The sequence below is a fragment of the Protopterus annectens genome, chromosome 13.part0, assembly GCF_019279795.1.
Source record: "Protopterus annectens isolate FY-2018-M chromosome 13.part0, PAN1.0, whole genome shotgun sequence".
NCBI classification, from domain to species: Eukaryota; Metazoa; Chordata; order Ceratodontiformes; family Protopteridae; genus Protopterus; species Protopterus annectens.
In genome coordinates, this window is record NC_056747.1 from 744,380,513 (window position 1) to 744,400,590 (window position 20,078).

The 20,078-nt window shown below is 39.5% G+C and overlaps 1 protein-coding gene across 3 annotated transcripts in view; it reads right to left on the bottom strand.

Annotated features, from left to right (window-relative positions):
- SEZ6 (seizure related 6 homolog) overlaps positions 1 to 20,078 on the bottom strand; it is a 2,840,429-nt gene that overhangs the window by 274,777 nt on the left and 2,545,574 nt on the right. For all 3 annotated transcript variants that reach the window (XM_044054437.1, XM_044054436.1, XM_044054435.1), the window contains exon 10: positions 14,590 to 14,786. In XM_044054437.1, the coding sequence (XP_043910372.1) occupies positions 14,590 to 14,786 (197 nt within the window). The remainder of the gene's footprint in view (positions 1 to 14,589; positions 14,787 to 20,078) is intronic.

A 20,078-nucleotide genomic window follows, 5' to 3' on the forward strand; every position in this document is an offset into this window, starting at 1 on the left:
CCATTTTGGAGAAAGACTCTAGGCAAGTAAAATCTAGGATGATAAAATGTGGGTCCTGTAAATGTTGTAGGTTTATTGCTGAAGGGGCCTATATTTGTGTACTTGGATTTAGAAGAACTATAGCCTGTCCAGGGATTTGTAGCTGCAATACTAAGAATTTAGTGTATGTGGCTTCTTGTATGTCCTGTGATGCTTTCTATGTAGGAATGACTATACGTAAGCTCAAGGACAGGATTACGGAACACACCAGGTCAATCAAGAAAAAAGATGTGCACAATGCGTTGTTTTTGCATTCCAGCCATTGTCCTAACTTTAGTAAGTTTTTGTTTTTTGTAGTCGATAGAGTGCACCATGAGGCAGGGGGTGACATTAAAAATAGGGTTGCTCTTTTGGAGACTAAATGGCAATTGCGATTGAATGCCATGAGGTACCCTGGTCTTAATGACAATATTTCCCTTAAGCCTATTTTGAAATACAAGTCAGCTATATTATAGGTGGCACATTATATAAGAACAACATCAAATAGGATTTTTTGCACATTCAAACAATTTTGTCAAATGTTTTTACAGATTTTTAACAATAGATGTTTGTGTAATTTGTTGTCATTGCTGGGGGTAAAAAGATATTTTACAATATTTTTTGTGAATTAATTAATTAATTATGATGTCATGATTAATTGGTGGGGCTGTGTGGGTATATATTGTGTAGGTTGTTAGTGGTTCAAATGACTCTGATGATGCCATATTAATGGTGAAAGCGCTAAGTCTTGAGCTAATAAACTTTTTTTTTCATAATTGAACTTCGTTGCTTTGGTGAATTGTGGTGCAGTGGTTGTTGCACTTTATTTTTACTTTTTTATTTGAGCAAGCAACTGGACTTGAAAAGAAGACCTTTCTGTCTCACTCTAGTTGTAAATAATAAGTAAAAATAAAAACAAAATCCTATACATGTCATATAGTAGAATACAGTACAGTAAAATGAATCATGCCAATTGATCGACACTGTTTTCGTTGACAGCAAAGACTCCAAAAATGTTTTACCGAAAGCATGTTTGTTGAAACTCAAGAGTACATTTTGTTTTTCTTTGCACAGGGCAAGCCTGCACACTTAAATGTGGGAACAACCCTGAACTTAAATACACCTACTCTGAGGTCACACAAAAGTGGAGATACACTCCCAATAAAATACCCAGGTGTCATACAGCATAACATACTTGACTAATACAAAATGATCAGCCAGGATTAATCAGACCTGAAACTAAAATTTTGGCTAAATTAAATCATATTAAACAACACAGTGGATTTATACATTAAAAACTGTATGTGCTTGAATGTAGCCCTTTATTGGCATATAAAATATGTTTACGTCAATACATGTGATGAAACAGAACTAAATTACTGTAACTCAAGGAAGGGAGACAGATGACAGGGAACTGGAAGATGTGAGCAGACGTTCAGGTTCATACTGTTTGGACAGAGTATGTTAAATCTGAATACAGTAGTCAAATACATACAGTAGTTGAATGAGGCTGTGTTACATTGCTGCACTGACTATATTGTGCTTTTGACCTTTAAACATTTCTAAATGATGTTTGAAAGGCTACTGGGGAGGGCCAGTGTCTAAGCAGAGGAGGCAGAGTCCCAAGTTATCAGGGTTTCTTCTTCTTCTTTTGGCTTTTTCACGGTTAGGGGTCACCACAGTGGATCACCTGTCCCCTCATGACTGGCAGTGGAGTTTTTACAGTGTCGAGTTACCAGCCCGGCGCCCAACCTTCCACAGAAGGCACACACATGCACGCACTCACGCCTTGGGCCAGTTTAGAGTGTCCAATCCACCTACGGCATGCCTTTGGGATGTGGGAGGAAGCAGGAGCACCCAGAGGAAACCCAAGCGACCACAGGGAGGACATGCAGACTCCACACAGAAGGTACCCCAGTCGAGGATCTTACTAGAGAACCTCTTGCTGTGAGATGACAACACTAACCACTGTACCACCGTGGCCCAAGTTATCAGGGCTAAAACTGGCAATTTTTTTTTCTGCTACTCATAAGTGAACATTTTGGGAGTCTGTACTAGAGGTGAGAAGTGAGTGAATTGGCAATGCACTGTCAGTAGTTTCCTTAATCATAAAAAGTAGTGAGGGCTTGTGAGTTTTGGATGTTACTCCAGTAGTCCGGAGTAGAATGGGCAGCCAGCCTGTGGTAGTGTGGGACATAATTATCTTTCTGCTTGTGGATTGGAAAATAAACATAGTAGTCCTTTTGCATGGTTTGTAATTTGTCCAGATTGTTTATGGATTTCATTAATATGATTAGAGCATATTCTGCTCATGTGCTTCCATTTTATTTATTTATTTACATGTTATTGACTGGGTTAGTCCCACTAGTAAAATGGCCTTTTTTCAGGTGAGACCTAAGGGAGTATTCATACTGGCTAAGGGAAATTTGGCTGGGGCACTTTGGAATTTCCCCTACTGTTTTCACTAAGGGCCATGGGATCTTTAACATCCACCTGAGTTATCACTAACTCAAGCAGATGGGACCTCAGTTTAATGCTTTATCTAAAGGACAATGCACTCAGGAGAGAACCATCCTCTTATGCTGCACTACAGTGTCAATATTGGAAAATTAATCTAGCTACCTGGGATTGGACTAGAACCCACAGCCTTCGGATCTTCTGGCACCAAAGGCATGTGTACTACCTGCTGAGCTACTGAAACTGAAGAGCAAAATTACAGCTGGAAATGACTTGGAAAGTCATTCGGCAGTTTTAACTCATTACAACGAATTTCGTGGAAAGATATCTGACAAACATACAGTCCTCTGTGGTTGCTGTCACAGGGAATGACTGAAATAGTGTCGAGAGTCTTTCTTTCCATAGTAATGCTGTGGGGGCTCCTGACTGGCTCAGGGCATGAGCTTGAGTTGGCAGCTGGTTGACAGTGAATCAGGAAGTAAAACCATGAAAGTAAAGGGTAACATAATGCGAATTTTATCCATTAGTGTCTTAGCAATTGTGACTTCAAAGCAAGGCGGGACAGCAGGAAGCAAGTGATTCAGTGTGGAACTAATTGGAATGGACTGGGGCTATGTAATGGCAGGTCAATGGCTGTTTACCTGTGATCAAACAGCACCTGAGTTCAGTCATTGTCATCCACAACCTGCCTCAGTATCTACTCTTTTTTGCCACTTTATTGGCTATATAAACCTGAGATGTACAGTTGTGATCAACAGAGCTTAAGTGAAATGGTGCCCTAGACAAAGCAGTCCATAGCATCCTTGCACTGTCCACTGGTTCTTCTCTGCACTCCTCCCACTCCCCTCAGTATCCTCCATGCCATCCAGACAGATTATTTCTTTCTTGTTTTTTTTCACACTTAATGTTACTCTTCAGCTTTTTCCTGGGTCCCTAACTGCCCAGTACAGTACAGCACATAATTAAAATGGGGGTCTGGAAGAAATTATGTCGTCTTACTCACATAGTGTCTAAGATGCCTCTCCCTTTGGAGCATTTCATCTGAATTCCACAGCTGACCCACATGAGCTCATTTCAAAAGCCATTCCCAAACTATATTGTCAGCAGTGCAGCACAGGATGTAAGCAGCTCTCGGTCTTACTTTCTCCTACTTAAACTAACTAATACTTAAGACTTTCCCACGTATTAAAATACTTGTGCTGTTTATTTAATTGAAGGGATGGGGATACAACTGCACTTTTAATATACTCAGAACAATTGTTTCCCAAATTATGGATGAAATCACATGGCGTAATTAAAAACAAATAACAGATACTTTACAGCTTGCTTTGCAATATTTTATAAGCTGTCTGTAATTGGAGCCTGATTAAGAGGCACTTGTGTTTAATTGGTTTCCAGATGATATTTCTCAAATTGTCATCAAAATTCTAGAGCTACGGGTCTCCTCATTTGTGTGTGTGTGTGTGTCTGTGTGTGTGTGTGTGTGCGTGTGTGTATGTGTGTGGAGGGGGGAGCTTAATTGTGTTCAATTAGATGCTCTTATGTTGGCAGCATCTGTCCTGCTTCAGACACGCTGAATCAGTAAATAGGAAGAAAAGGAGACAGAGAGAGAAAACAAATGAAGAGAAAAGAGTTTGTCACAACAATATCAGTATGAAAAGTGATGGAACAACTCCTAGGTGGGTGAATTGAAGTACAACAGATCAACACATATGCTCAACAAAATACAAAGTGCTGAACCTAGGTACTCAAGACAAGCCATTCCATTGCAAAATGTGATAAGGCAAAATTCAGATGAAAAGAGGCAGAAATATCTTCAGATGAGGGCTGTGCTAAGGATCCTTGCCATAATCTAAATACCATTTTAAATGATAGCTGCTGGCAAGAAGCACTGTCATTTCAAGGTGAGAATAGAAAAATTCCGTAGAGACATTTTAAAAGCAAATAGAGTGCAACTGTGTGTGTGCGTGTATGTGTGTGTCAGTGTGTAATGAGACTGACAGAAAGAGAGAGAGACTGAGAAAGATTTATATATATATATATATATAGATAGATAGATATACTCACACACACACACACACACACACACACACACACACACACACACACACGCACGCACGCACACACACACACACACACACACACACACACACACACACACACACAAATACACCTGACATAATTGGGTTCTCATTTGTGAAGCCACACTTTGTATGAAGGTGTGGTTTAAAGAGTTAAGGTGTTTTTTAGGTGAATTACATTTATGCCTGGTTGGGACTAGTGTGACATCATCTATGAACATCTCTCCTACCTATATTGAAACTCAGGCTGAAAATCCATGTGGCTGTTTTGACTGTCTCCAATTGTGATTATTCACTTTCTTGTGGATATAGAGAGGGCATCATAATTCCAAGGAAGTCTTAACCATTAACCATGTGGCCTGTATGACAGGTGATCAGGGATGTGTACAATTCTGGTAGCCGGAATGTCTCAGCAGTTGGAGAAGCTGCCACAGATTCTTGTTTTGTTCTGGTTACATCTGGAAGTCTCACTTTGCTCTAGCAGCTTGCCATGGCATATCACACTATACCCCTCAATAACATGTATGCCTCTCAGTTAAAAAAATATGAATATTAATATGAAAATATGAATAATAAGTGACAGACAGTGATTAATGTTTCTACCTCAGAACATCCCAGATTAGCAATCTTAGTGTCATTTTTTTAATAACTCATTGCACTCTCTAATACTGCCTATCATTAGCTGTTAAATCCCTTAATTACATAAGGCAGATCCAGAGAAGGTCTGGACACCATAATGAGCTATGGGTATGAACTGGAAGTATACAAAAATGGTGCTATAGGCATGAATGAGTTAAGTGAGAGTGCTGTGACTGGGGTTTGCCATTGCCCAAGGTACTGCAACTTCAGATTTGATTAGAAAGAGTTTGTAGGGAGAAGACTTGCTCACAAAAATGTCCCTTTGTGTGCAAAACAAAATAATTTCAAACATTTTGATTCTTTTAGAATAACCTATGTGTGATTTTGACAAACTAACCAGGATCTTAGTGCTTGTGTTACATCTACAACAGTTGTTTTTATCTGACATTTTAGCACAATTTATTTATTTACACTTAGCCCCACTAAGCCAATGGCCTTTTCTCAGGTGAGACCTGAGGTGGCATTCATACTGACTAGGGGGAGATTTTGCCAGAGTACCAGTGAACTTCCACTAATAAGAGCTATTTTTTATTTACTTTAGGTACACTACCAGCAAAATGGACACAGTTCTAACCATCACCACAAAAATTAAAGTAACTAAAACATAAAAATATGAAACTAACTCATGCTAATACAACACTCACTATGTCATGTCCTCCATGTAAACATTGGCTGCATCCAGGTATGATATGAACATTGTGGGAGGTACCTCCGAATGTATTAAAGTCTCTGCAGTAGAAGTGGGCATAACCACAGCTGGGGCACTGGTGTTCTCCCCGAATATACTCTTTGATGCTTTATGAAATGGCTAACAATGCTGGCACTGATGCTTTATGAAATGGCTAATAATGCTGGTGCTGATGCTTTATGAAATGAAAAACAATGCTGGCACAGATGCTTCATGAAATGGCTAACAATGCTGGCATTGATGCTTTATGAAATTTATTTATTTAACATTTGGTTTATTTAACATTTGTTTACTGGGAAAGTCCGACTTGGAACTAAGCTAATTTTCAGCAGAGGCCCGGGGAGAAATGCTCCAGATGCATGTCTTTGTACCATGGGAGGAAACCCACATGAACATAGAGAGGAACATGCAGACTGTGCACCGAAGCCACCCCAGCTGAGAATCGAACCGTAGAGCCTCTTTCTGTGAGGTGACAATGCTACCGCTGCACCACTGCACTGTCCAGATAGTGCCGTAACTCGGGATTGAACCAGCGACTTTTAGATTTTCAGTCTAATGCTCTCCCAACTGAGCTATTTCTGCTGATAATCTAAAATACAGAGGCCCAACGTGGGGCACAAACCCACGACACTGAGATTAAGAGTCTTATGCTCTACTGACTAAGCTAGCCATGACTAACAATGCTGGCACTCATGTTTTATGAAATGGGTAACAATGCTGGCACTGATGCTTTATGAAATGGCTAACAATGCTGGTGCTGATGTTTTATGGAATGGCTAACAATGCTGGGACTGATGCTTTATGAAATAGCTAACAATACTGGCACTGATTCTTTGTGAAGTGGATAACAATGCTGGAACTGATGCTTTATGAAATGAATAACAATGCTGGCACTGATGCTTTATGAAATGGGTAACAATGCTGGCACTGATGCTTTATGAAATGAATAACAATGCTGGCACTGATGATTTCTGAAATGAATAACAATGCTGGCACTAATGCTTTATGAAATAGCTAACAATGCTGGCACTGATGTTTTTTGAAATGTCTAATGATGCTGGCACTGATGCTTTATGAAATGGCTAGCAGTGCTGGCACTGATGCTTTATGAAATGGGTAACAATGCTGGCACTGATGCTTTATGAAATGGGTAACAATGCTGGCACTGATGCTTCATGAAATGAATAACAATGCTGGCACTGATGCTTTATGAAACAGCTAACAATGCTGGCACTGATGCTTTATGAAATGGGTAACAATGCTGGCACTGATGCTTTATGAAATGGGTAACAATGCTGGCACTGATGCTTTATGAAACAGCTAACAATGCTGGCACTGATGCTTTATGAAATGGGTAACAATGCTGGCACTGATGCTTTATGAAATGAATAACAATGCTGGCACTGATGCTTTATGAAACAGCTAACAATGCTGGCACTGATGCTTTATGAAATGGGTAACAATGCTGGCACTGATGCTTTATGAAATGGGTAACAATGCTGGCACTGATGCTTTATGAAATGAATAACAATGCTGGCACTGATGCTTTATGAAACAGCTAACAATGCTGGCACTGATGCTTTATGAAATGGGTAACAATGCTGGCACTGATGCTTTATGAAATGGGTAACAATGCTGGCACTGATGCTTTATGAAATGAATAACAATGCTGGCACTGATGCTTTATGAAACAGCTAACAATGCTGGCACTGATGCTTTATGAAATGGGTAACACTGCTGGCACTGATGCTTTATGAAATAGCTAACAATGCTGGCACTGATGCTTTATGAAATAGCTAACAATGCTGGCACTAATGCCTTATGAAATGGCTAACAATGCTGGTGCTGATGTCTTATGAAATGGCTAACAATGTTGGCACTGATGCTTTATGAAATGGCTAACAATGCTGGCACTGATGCTTTATGAAATGGCTAACAATGTTGGCACTGATGCTTTATGAAATAGCTAACAATGCTGGCACTGATGCTTTATGAAATGGGTAACAATGCTGGCACAGATGCTTTATGAAATGGCTAACAATGTTGGCACTGATGCTTTATGAAATGGGTAACAATGCTGGCACAGATGCTTTATGAAATGGCTAACAGTGTTGGCACTGATGCTTTATGAAATACCTAACAATGCTGGCACTGATGGTTTATGAATTGAATAACAATGCTGGCACTGATGCTTTATGAAATGGCTAACAATTCTGGCACTCATACTTTATGAAACAGCTAACAGCACCGGCACTGATACTTTATGAAATAGCTAACAATGCTGGCACTGATGCTTTATTAAATGGGTAACAATGCTGGCACTGATGCGTTATGAAATGTGTAACAATGCTGGCACTGATGCTTTATGAAATGGCTAACAATGCTGGCACTGATGCTTTATGAAATGTGTAACAATGCTGGCACTGATGCTTTATGAAATGGCTAACAATGCTGGCACTGATGCTTTATGAAATGGGTAACAATGCTGGCACTGATGCTTTATGAAATGGCTAACAAAGCTGGCACTGATGCTTTATGAAATGAATAACAATACTGGCACTGATGCTTTATGAAATAAATAACAATGCTGGCACTGATGCTTTATGAAATGGCTAAAAATGCTGTCACTGATGCTTTATGAAATGAATAACAATGCTAACACTGATGCTTTATGAAATGGCTAAAAATGTTGGCACTGATGCTTTATGAAATAGCTAACAATGCTGGCACTGATGCTTTATGAAATGGCTAACAATGCTGACACTGATGCTTTATGAAATGGGTAACAATGCTGGCACTGATGCTTTATGAAATGGGTAACAATACTGGCACTTATGCTTTATGAAATGTATTTATTTAACATTTGTTTTATTTAACATTTGTTTACCAGGAAAGTCTGACCTGGAATGAAGCCAATTTTGAGCAGACTCCCGGGGAGAAACATTCCAGATGCATGTCTTTGTACCGTGGGAGGAAACCAAAGCAGCCGGAGGAAACGCGCATGAATGTAAGGATGACATGCATACTCCACACAGAAGGCACCCCAGCCGAGAATCGAACCAGAGAATCTCTTGCTGTGAGGTGACAATGCTACTGCTGCACCACTGCACTGTTCAGATAGTGCCGAAACCTGGAATTGAACCAGGGACCTTTAGATCTTCAGTCTAACATTATCCAAACTTAGCTTTTTCGACTGATAATAGAAAATACAGTCACGCAACGTGGCACGTGAGTCCATGTCCCTAAGATTAAGAGTCTCGTGCTCTACTGACTGAGCTAGCCATGGCTTACAATGCTGGCACTGATGCTTTATGAAATGGGTAACAATGCTGGCACTGATGCTTTATGAAATAGCTAACAATGCCTGCACTGATGCTTTATGAAATGGCTAACAATGCCTGCACTGATGCTTTATGAAATGGCTAACAATGCCTGCACTGATGCTTTATAAAATGGGTAACAATGCTGGCACTGATGCTTTATGAAATGGCTAACAATGCTGGCACTGATGCTTTATGAAATGGCTAACAATGCCTGCACTGATGCTTTATAAAATGGGTAACAATGTTGGCACTGATGCTTTATGAAATGGCTAACAATGCCTGCACTGATGCTTTATAAAATGGGTAACAATGTTGGCACTGATGCTTTATGAAATGGCTAACAATCCCTGCACTGATGCTTTATAAAATGGGTAACAATGTTGGCACTGATGCTTTATGAAATGGCTAACAATGCCTGCACTGATGCTTTATAAAATGGGTAACAATGTTGGCACTGATGCTTTATGAAATAGCTAAAATGGTGATACTGATGCTTTGTGAAATGGCTAACAATGCTGGCACTGATGTTTTGTGAAACGGCTAATAATGCTGGCACTGATGCTTTATGAAATGACTAACAATGCTGGTGCTAATGCTTTATGAAATGAATAACAATGCTGGCACTGATGCTTTATGAAATGAATAACAATGCTGGCACTGATGCTTTATGAATTGGGTAACAATGCTGGCACTGATGCTTTATGAAATGGGTAACAATGCTGGCACTGATGCTTTATGAAATGAATAACAATGCTGGCACTGATGCTTTATGAAATGGGTAACAATGCTGGCACTGATGCTTTATGGAATGGGTAACAATGCTGGCACTGATGCTTTATGGAATGGGTAACAATGCTGGCACAGATGCTTTATGGAATGGGTAACAATGCTGGCACTGATGCTTTATGGAATGGGTAACAATGCTGGCACTGATGCTTTATGGAATGGGTAACAATGCTGGCACTGATGCTTTATGGAATGGGTAACAATGCTGGCACTGATGCTTTATGGAATGGGTAACAATGCTGGCACTGATGCTTTATGGAATGGGTAACAATGCTGGCACTGATGCTTTATGGAATGGGTAACAATGCTGGCACTGATGCTTTATGGAATGGGTAACAATGCTGGCACTGATGCTTTATGAAATGGGTAACAATGCCGGCACTGATGCTTTATGGAATGGGTAACAATGCTGGCACTGATGCTTTTTGGAATGGGTAACAATGCCGGCACTGATGCTTTATGGAATGGGTAACAATGCCGGCACTGATGCTTTATGGAATGGGTAACAATGCTGGCACTGATGCTTTATGGAATGGGTAACAATGCTGGCACTGATGCTTTATGGAATGGGTAACAATGCTGGCACTGATGCTTTATGGAATGGGTAACAATGCTGGCACTGATGCTTTATGGAATGGGTAACAATGCTGGCACTGATGCTTTATGGAATGGGTAACAATGTTGGAAGTGATTAAGAAGGCAAAGCAGAGTTATGTAGTATATATGCAGGTATGAAATAAATATTGTGGATAATGTTGTGGTCATGTAGTAAAACAATACCCACACAAACATCAACTAACTCAAACCCCTAGGAAAAAATTTGCTAAAATATAACAAAAACATTTGCAAGTGTTCATGTTATGTGTGAACTGTTAGTTATGTATATATCTTGCTTGTTTTTCGCAATGTGCATTTTCTTATTTTACTTTTGCTGTTAATTCAAGTTTACTTGATGCTTTACTTTTCTGTAACAAAAGATTGTCAAAGAAAATTTAAAACAAAAAAAATAATTAAGTAGTTAATTAAACAATATAAAAAGTCTTGTTTTTATTATGAAATATAACAATAAAGAGAATTAAAAAAAATAAATAAAAATGCAAAAGTAAAAATAACATAAAACACTGACTTCAACTAGCCAAGTGGAAAGTAACACTGCTAGCAAAATGGACACATTTCTACCTATCAGCACAGTGATAAACTACCTTCTTCTAAAACATAAAAAAGATGAAACTAACAAATGCCAATACAACCTTCACTATGTTATGAATGTAAGAAAAAAAATATCTGACTGCCAAACTAAATGATTAAATACTACTTCCTACTTCAGAACTGGAGTACAAAAGCACCCAAGAACTCTCCATTAAAAACAAAAAATAAAATAAAAAAGAATGTTATGTTCAATATATAATTTAAGCACTTATCACAGCCTATTGAAACTGATGGTTGACGGTAATTCAAACTCAAATAGTATCAGAAATGCATAAATGGAATACATGGGGATCTAGGGTGTGTAATGAACAATATATCTCATACTAGTGGTTTAAGGAACAAGTTTCGGGAATGGAGGTGAAATCCCTAAATCTGAAGTTCAAGATATTTCATTTATTACACCAAACTCCCCCTCTTTCACTCTGGTTCTTTCTCTTCTCTCTCTCCCTATATAGGTTTACTACTTTGGTCGACACTATGTGATCAACAATTGTGAGATAAAGCAGAGATATTCCCTATCCCTATCTTAGTCCAACTTGGACCAATGGATGGGTAATCAGAAATTCACCCCTGGTCTGGCTGCTATGTCTCTGATGGACAGAGGCAGTCAGTAAATCACCCCTATATAAATCAAAGTTGTGAGTTATGTTTGGGTTGTATGGCTAGGCTTGTAAGGGGCCTAGTATAAACCTATGAACCTTTAATGATCCATGGGGCAGTGGAACAGGCCCCTTCCCTGGGAATCATGTGATCGTGGAGCTAGTATATATAATTACCAGGGGGGTGTGGGGGGGATTAGCCTCGGAACATGTGCACTAGTGTGTTGATGTTTTATATGTAACATATCTATCTATCTATCTATCTATCTATCTATCTATCTATACACACATGTGAGTTTTGATCTAGTGACTTGCTCAGAATAATACTATGTTGTTTAGGTTATGGGAATGAAACCCAGAGCTACATCTACACCTTGTAATTTATTCACAGATGAACAGTCTCACTACTGTATATATAACATAGTTAGATCTCAGATTTAAACTGTCTCAGAGTATACTATATAACCTTACAATATCTCCCAAACACCCAGCAGACGAGTAACAAAAACATGTTTTAGTTTGCTTAATTATAGGTATGCAAATACTACAGCCCATCTAGTTCAGTGATTTAATAATATAAATACCCATAAGAATCCCTATAACTTTAACAATATCAGCACCTATAGGTGGAGTAAGGATAAATTTGATGGCACAAATCAAAGTGCTAAGCTATTACCATCATATTTATAATATGTGAGCGGTGCTTGGCTGATTTCAGAAAAGAACATCAAAGAGATTCAACAAAATGCATACATTAAGTTCTAGGGTGATGTTTGCCATCTTCACTTGCTAGTTATTGAGATCCTATCCTGCTAACACTTCCTGATAATGTTTTTTTGAGCTTTTTGTAATTTATTCACAGATGAACAGTCTCACTACTGTATATATAACATAGTTAGATCTCAGATTTAAACTGTCTCAGAGTATACTATATAACCTTACAATATCTCCCAAACACCCAGCAGACGAGTAACAAAAACATGTTTTAGTTTGCTTAATTATAGGTATGCAAATACTACAGCCCATCTAGTTCAGTGATTTAATAATATAAATACCCATAAGAATCCCTATAACTTTAACAATATCAGCACCTATAGGTGGAGTAAGGATAAATTTGATGGCACAAATCAAAGTGCTAAGCTATTACCATCATATTTATAATATGTGAGCGGTGCTTGGCTGATTTCAGAAAAGAACATCAAAGAGATTCAACAAAATGCATACATTAAGTTCTAGGGTGATGTTTGCCATCTTCACTTGCTAGTTATTGAGATCCTATCCTGCTAACACTTCCTGATTATGTTTTTTTGAGCTTTTCTTCCAGAGTCTTCACTGAAAAGGGGTTTGCAACCACGTGGTAATTTACCTGTAAGCAAATGTAAATAAGTAAAATCAAATAAAAAAAAAATTAGGCATGCTGGCATCTATTGCCCCTCAGGTCAGCGTGGCACAACTGGTAGCAAATGTATCTACATATCTGATGGTTACAGGATTTAGTAGCAGGTACTACTTAGGTTATAGTGGAAACACTGGCATTTGAGAATAGTATAAAGGAGATTCACTACTGAAGACGTGCTGTTATTTGGGTAAGATACAACCAGGTCCCTTATGTTTGGGCTTTCCTATACCTAGTTAACCTTAAATTGGAGGAGAGGCCATCAGGTTGAGTACAGCTTGGCAAAGCTAAACTCAATGATCTCTGCCTTCCATGGCAAATCACTGCTGATATGGATTATGCTCTGGCAGGGATTCCTTTCTTTTTGGAGATTTCTCCAATCTGCACGCTTATGTGGCTGTGGACATGGTATATATAAGTTCAGAGGTGTGGGAGTTCAGGAAGCAGTTTTTTTTTTGTTTTCTCAGATGGATGAGGATACAACTAGCTGTTTTCATCTGGTTTAATCTTGGCCAGGTATAATTTGACAAGTCATAGAGGAATCTTCTATCAGACCTAGTGCTGGTTTTCTCCTGATGGGTGTGCAGGTGAAAGTGAAAAAAGGGACTATTACAAAAAAGAAAGTTATCCCCATGTCTTGCCCCACTTAATGACTTTTCCCATAAAACAAATGCACTCCATTCCTAGATGGTATGGGGTGAGGGTGTTTATAGTGAATTCCACCAATCTGTTGCTTAACTATTGGTCTTTAGCACAGTGACTTAAAAATACTTTGACATGATAAAAACGCTACATAAATATGATTTATTTCTCCTTCCACATAATTTTCTGAAGCCTCATTATTTAACATTTGTTTCCGTGTACTACCATTTACGACTGACCAGTGTGTCAGTATCACAAGCTAGTGTCATCATTCTGTGAATCTATCTGCAGCTAACAGTCCAAAGCTGCAAAGCTGTGAGATTCGCCTACAAACCCAATGCTTCAAACCGCAATGCAAAATCAAACAACTATTATTAGATACTAACAGATCTCATTTCAATGAGAAATGCCCTTCCATCAAGATGGCCACATCAGGCACTGCAAGATTGCATTATGATTATACATAGCCTTTATGGACAGTACCAGTGACTGGAAACAGAAGCTTACCTGACAGCAATAAATACCCTTCCACACACTTCACAGCAACAGTTAGCATTATATATTCATGTGAATGCAACTGCTATCCCACCCATACTACCAAAAGTGCTGTTGAGCATGTGATGGTGGTGGCATGCCTTCACCATAGCTGCCACATACAACCTGTTGTCATTGCGGCTACAGAGGCACTGCAAGTGAATGAGACAGCAAAAGAAAGAATTCCTTTTGAGAAGAAGGAATTTTAGTTACTTACCAAAGAAGTGAATAACAAAGCCCTGCAGGTATCCAAAGACTGGGCTGGCGGGATCTGACTGAAACTGAATGGTAGCATCAGCCATGGATGTGTAGAGCTTCAGGTGACTATGCACACCTGTGAACTGTCCCATAATTCTTGCAGTTAAGTCATCTCCATCATAGATAGTCAGGACATCATTCTTGCCAATATTTAGCCTGTGGATGAAAATTAAAAGATGTCATCAGATGTGTACCATGCAGAAAGACACAGTTTGGCACCAGTGCTCAGACAAAAGGTGACTTGTAACTTATTCATGCTATGTTTGATCAAGATTGGTTAGCTGCAACATGTTTAAAAGAAAACACTTTAAAATGATTTGAATCTGGTCATGCTATGTTTGATCAAGGCTGGTTAGCTACATCAAGTTTAAAAGAAAACACTTTAAAATTATTTAAATCTGGTCTCTTGTGAGCATAACTTTTTTTCTACATGTCTTTTTCCATTACCTGATGACCATTGTCCTTTTCCTAGGTTCATAGGTGATTACTAGGCTAATGGCACAAAAGCTTTTACAAGCCTAGCCAATAATACCCAGGATATGACAATGCTATATCTTAATTCCCCAGATATGGGATGGGGTAGTATCAGGGTAGTGGGTCTTTGGGTGCTGGAGTCCTGAATCTTTTTACAGACTGCCTCTGTCCATAAGGGACACGGGCAGTACCCTGGGAGTGAATTTATGGTTCCCCATCCATATATCCAAATTCTTTTTGAAGAAAGTGTGGGATGGGCTTTATTTTACAAAGATGGGAGGTTTATTTCATAGACAAGGTAGCCTTTGGGAAACTAATCTGTCTCTTCAGAAAGTTCTGTTACAGTCAAAGATAAGGTTCATGTCCAAGGAATGTGTAACCCTGGTATAAATTTTCTTGCAAATATTTAACATTTTCATCGGGGTTGGATCAGAGAATGCCTTGTAGGTCAGTCATAAGTCACCTGTCAATAAACAATATGAGATGGAATAAAGGGATAAGGCCTTTAGTTGGTGCACATAAGACATGTGTCTTAAGCTTTGTATTTTTTAATGAGAAACCTCTGAGGCTGTTCCAGTTGGTGTATATGTCTGGCTAGGTACATGCAGAAGCGAACATTTTTCTTGATTATGGGCCTGACAAGGGCCAGGTACAATGGCATTATACTTCCTTTGACCTTGATGCCATGTCTTTAGTTATAAGGTGAGCCACACAGAAAGATTTCCTCACTATCACAGCTACCTGGTTGTCAAATTTTAGGTTACTATCTATATGTGTTCCTAGGTCCCTCACCACTTGGTCTACTTTTAGGGGTGTCGTATCAATATTATAACTGTAGTAATTTGTAGGGATATCTGATTTACCAAAGGGTATGATTACAGATTTTTTAGCATTTAGTCTCAGACCATGGTTTTGGCACCAGCTGTTTGGCATTTTTAGATCTGTCTGTAGGATGTAAATATTAATTGGGGTTTCGATGATTGCTCCTAGCTTACAGTCATCAGTGAACTAGGTGTGCCAGAGGCCCCCAACATTGGCCTTCACTTCAGAGAAGTATATACCAAATAGGAAGGGTCCCAGCACTGATCCCTGTGGGATACTGCTCGTAACATGTTTCTTAGCAGAAGTGGCTTTGCCTATCTGGACAACATGTGTCCTGTCAGTGAGCCAGTTTGCTATCCACCTGATGATGTAGGGGTTTATGCCTAACACAGTAAGTTTATCGATGATTCCCAAGTGGAGGATTGTGTGGAAAGCTTTGGATAAGTGGTGTGTACCATTTTACCATTATCCATGACCCTGGTGACTTTCCTGAAGTCCACCAGACTGAGGAGGCAAGACCTCCCTTTGACAAAACCAAATTGGGTCTGGTCCAGTGTTTGGAGATTCTCTATGTCATTATTGATCAGGTCCATGATACTTCTCTCCATGGCCTTCCAGGTAAGACTAGTCAAGCTTATGAGTCTGTAGTTGCCTGGGTCAGTTGATGGATCTTATGCAGAGGGATGACTGTTGCGTTCCTCCATTCCTCTGCGACATAGCCTGTCTAGATGTCTGGAGGCTGTGGTTAAAGAGGGTTTCTGGTGGCTCTGATTGATTCTGTTTAAAGCTATTTAAGAAGGATCCTGGAATGTTGTTGGGACCCATAGAGGCTGTGTTTTTGACTTTAGTGAGCAGTAAGGACATTTTCCCTCAAAATGACTAGTAGGGGTCGTTGCAGTATTTCTTTGGATGTGGAAGAAGGTGTTGGTTTGGAGAAGTTTGAATTGAACTTGTTGATCAGCAGGTTTGCTTTAGTTTCAGGCTGGGTGCAAGTGTTGCTATTCATGAGTAATTTGGCACATTGCTGAGTATTCCCCCTGAGGTTATGGGCATAATTAAAAAAGCTTATGATTATCTTTCACCTAGGAGGCTAGGCTTGACTTGGGAAGGTGCTGCCTCCTCTGTGCAGCTATGACTGTGGTTGTACAGTGCTTTTGTGTACAGCACAAAGTAGGCCTCAGTGTTATCTGGGTTTAGAGGAGGTTGGAAGTTTAATAAGCTGTCACTTAGTTTGAGGTAATTGGCCTTAGCAAAGTTCTTAACAGATTTGGAGTTTGATGGGGGTTCCAGGTTAGTTTTAATACTAAAGGAGATAATTTTGTGGCCAGATCTTACCAGGGAGGAGTTAGTGCAGAGGAGAGAGCAACATCCCCCTGGCTTGTGAGTACCAGGTCTAGGATATTTGTACCGCAAGTTGGGGTGCTAACTAGCTGCTCCAGGGTGTTTACACTGATGAAGTTCAAAAACCTCTGAACTAGTGAATTGTGGGTCATATAATTCTCCCAGTTTATGGAGGGGTAGTTGAAGTCACTCTTAAGTATGGTGTTAGGCTGAATATTAAGAGATTCCAGAAGGTTTAGGTAGGAGGTGTGGTTTTCCAGACTCATGTTAGGGGATGTGTCGCTAGCAAGGAAATGATAGAGGGTCACACCTCTGGTTAGTTGGCATGGAGCAGGTCAAGTGAATCATGCTGTTGGACCAGTCTATCAATGTACTTGTCCTTTATGAACACTGAGACACCTCCTTCCTTTGTTTTATCTTAATCTGAGGAGGATTGAAATGTATGAAAGGCATTGCAGCCTTTGATAGCTGGGGTGCTCTCCATGGTTCTGAACCATGTTTCCGTGACTGCACATGTCTGCATTCTCCAGGGTGAGGAGTGCATTCAGGAAGTGCAGTTTTTTATTTAAATTCCTAGCTTTGAGCAGCAGTACCTTTAGGTGGTCATGAGTGTTTTTTGTTATGTTGGAGAGTTTAACAACTTGGCACTATGGGAATAGATAATGTTTTTGCCAGAATACGGAAGCCAGGTGTTGACAAGTATAAACCATCTTTAGCAAAGCATATTGGTTTGTTGATCATGTCTTCCTAGCCTGACAGATATTGGATCCCCTTGTTGTGACACCAGAAACTTAGCCAAAAGTTGAAGTTCTGGTAGATTGCTATCCAGGCAGCCATCAGAGTTTTAATTTGTTTAGCCCTATCCCCATTAACCTTTTGGTAACTGAGGTGTGACTTGAAATACCATCCTTATGGCACACAAATGCTTCCCTGTATGTGCTCAGTATGGCTACAGAACTATGCATTATACTCTAAGATGGGTGAGTAGAAATTTGCTGCTTCAGCCCCCCACTCCTAGCCATGGTCTGCCATGCTTGGGCCACTATTTGAACTCAGGTTATTTGAGCTGTAACCTTCTTGTACTGTTAACAAAAGCATTTATCCCCTTCTAATTGCATGTTCAGTTCAATTCCCAGAATACATAGCAAGGCCCAATAACTTGCTTCAGCCAAGGTTAAACACACACCATGCCAGTGAACCAAAAATAGACACAAATTCCTCCATAAAATGGATAGAAAGAATGACTTGCTGAGTGAGGCTTTCAGCTAACAAGTTGCCTCCACATCCTAGCTGAAAGCAATGTCCTCTAAAAGGTTCAATGTTCAGAATGAACCACTCATTTTATACATATAGTAAGCTGAAATCTTTATTGGGTGGTTGAAGTAATAAGCTGTATGACTTGTGCTTCTAGACACTGAAGGCAGACTGTTACTATACCATAATACTCGTTGTTGAACCGTATAGTTAGGTACAAGCATATATTAAAGATACATGATAGGCTGGAGGGTTGGCATAATGATTATGGTATTTACCTCATAGACAAGATGTAATAGGTTTGAGTCTCACCAAGGGAAAATGGCTAGGCTTAAAGTGGCCCACAAGGGCAGCTAGCCTTATACTTACCCATGAACCTGTAGAAGCCCATAGTCTGCCATAGCTGACTGTTGTAACATCTTTCAGGTTTTCAAATATGTATTATGCACATTTAAAATTCTGATACAAAGATTTACCAAAAAAAGTACCTAAACAGTTTTACATCTGATTAAAGAAGTAATCATTACTGATACAGATGGCAACCCACTATCACTACTAACATAGCAGAAGTACCTCGAGATCACCTTTGACTCTACTCTTTCACTAGCCAAGCATACTGAGAATATTATTCTACCCTTTCATATACATCACATCAGCAGCAATGAAGGGCTGAAATTGGTATGTTGACCAGTCCACTTACCCAAGTAGCAAACTGAAATAAATGAATAAATAAGTGCAAATAACTGAAACAAAGATTTCCATTTTATTTGGGTTGAGCAACTACACTGTAAAAACAGAACATAATGACAAAGCATATAGATAATGTATGAATCTCATTGACAGCTCTTTAAACACCCTAAATATTTCCCCATAAGTCACATGGCGGTCGCCTGTACCTGAGTATTAATGTCATTAATGTCAGACTGTAACAAGTCCTGTGTATAGCTAGTTATACTGGATCCCTTGTTATTAGTAATATGACACCCTTCTGATATTCTGATGATGGTTGCTGAAAAAAAAGTCCCCTAGGTTTTTCCATGGGAATGCCTTAGTAGACCTTTAAAGTTCCACAAAGTTACCCACAGCTATGTGAGGTGCTTCAGACTGCTAGGAATTAATCTTCTTCCTGTAATACATTTTTTCTCTACAAGGATGATGCATCCCGCAATATTTTGTCCTGGTGGTGCTTTGAATATATTTCTTCAGCCATCTTATGATACACCATTAGCTACTGCAGGCTACCACACACAGCACTGCACTAGTGATTGCTGATGGGGAAAGGGTGCTGAAAATGTCACAGCTTTGTTACTGCAGTATAGTATTAGCTGTGTGGTCTAGCTAGCAATGTGCAAACAGTTCACTAGTCGCTTTGAAACTGATGCAAGTGATTACATTTTTCTCACTCTGTGGATCACAAGCCATAGCTTTGCTGTCAGAGAAATTAGCTCTAACAGGTGTGCTGATGGGAGAAGCTTCAATATTTTTAATCTCTGTTCATTTCCTCAGTACATAATATGATCACAATCTCCTTGAGGACAGGAATTCATGCAACCTGAA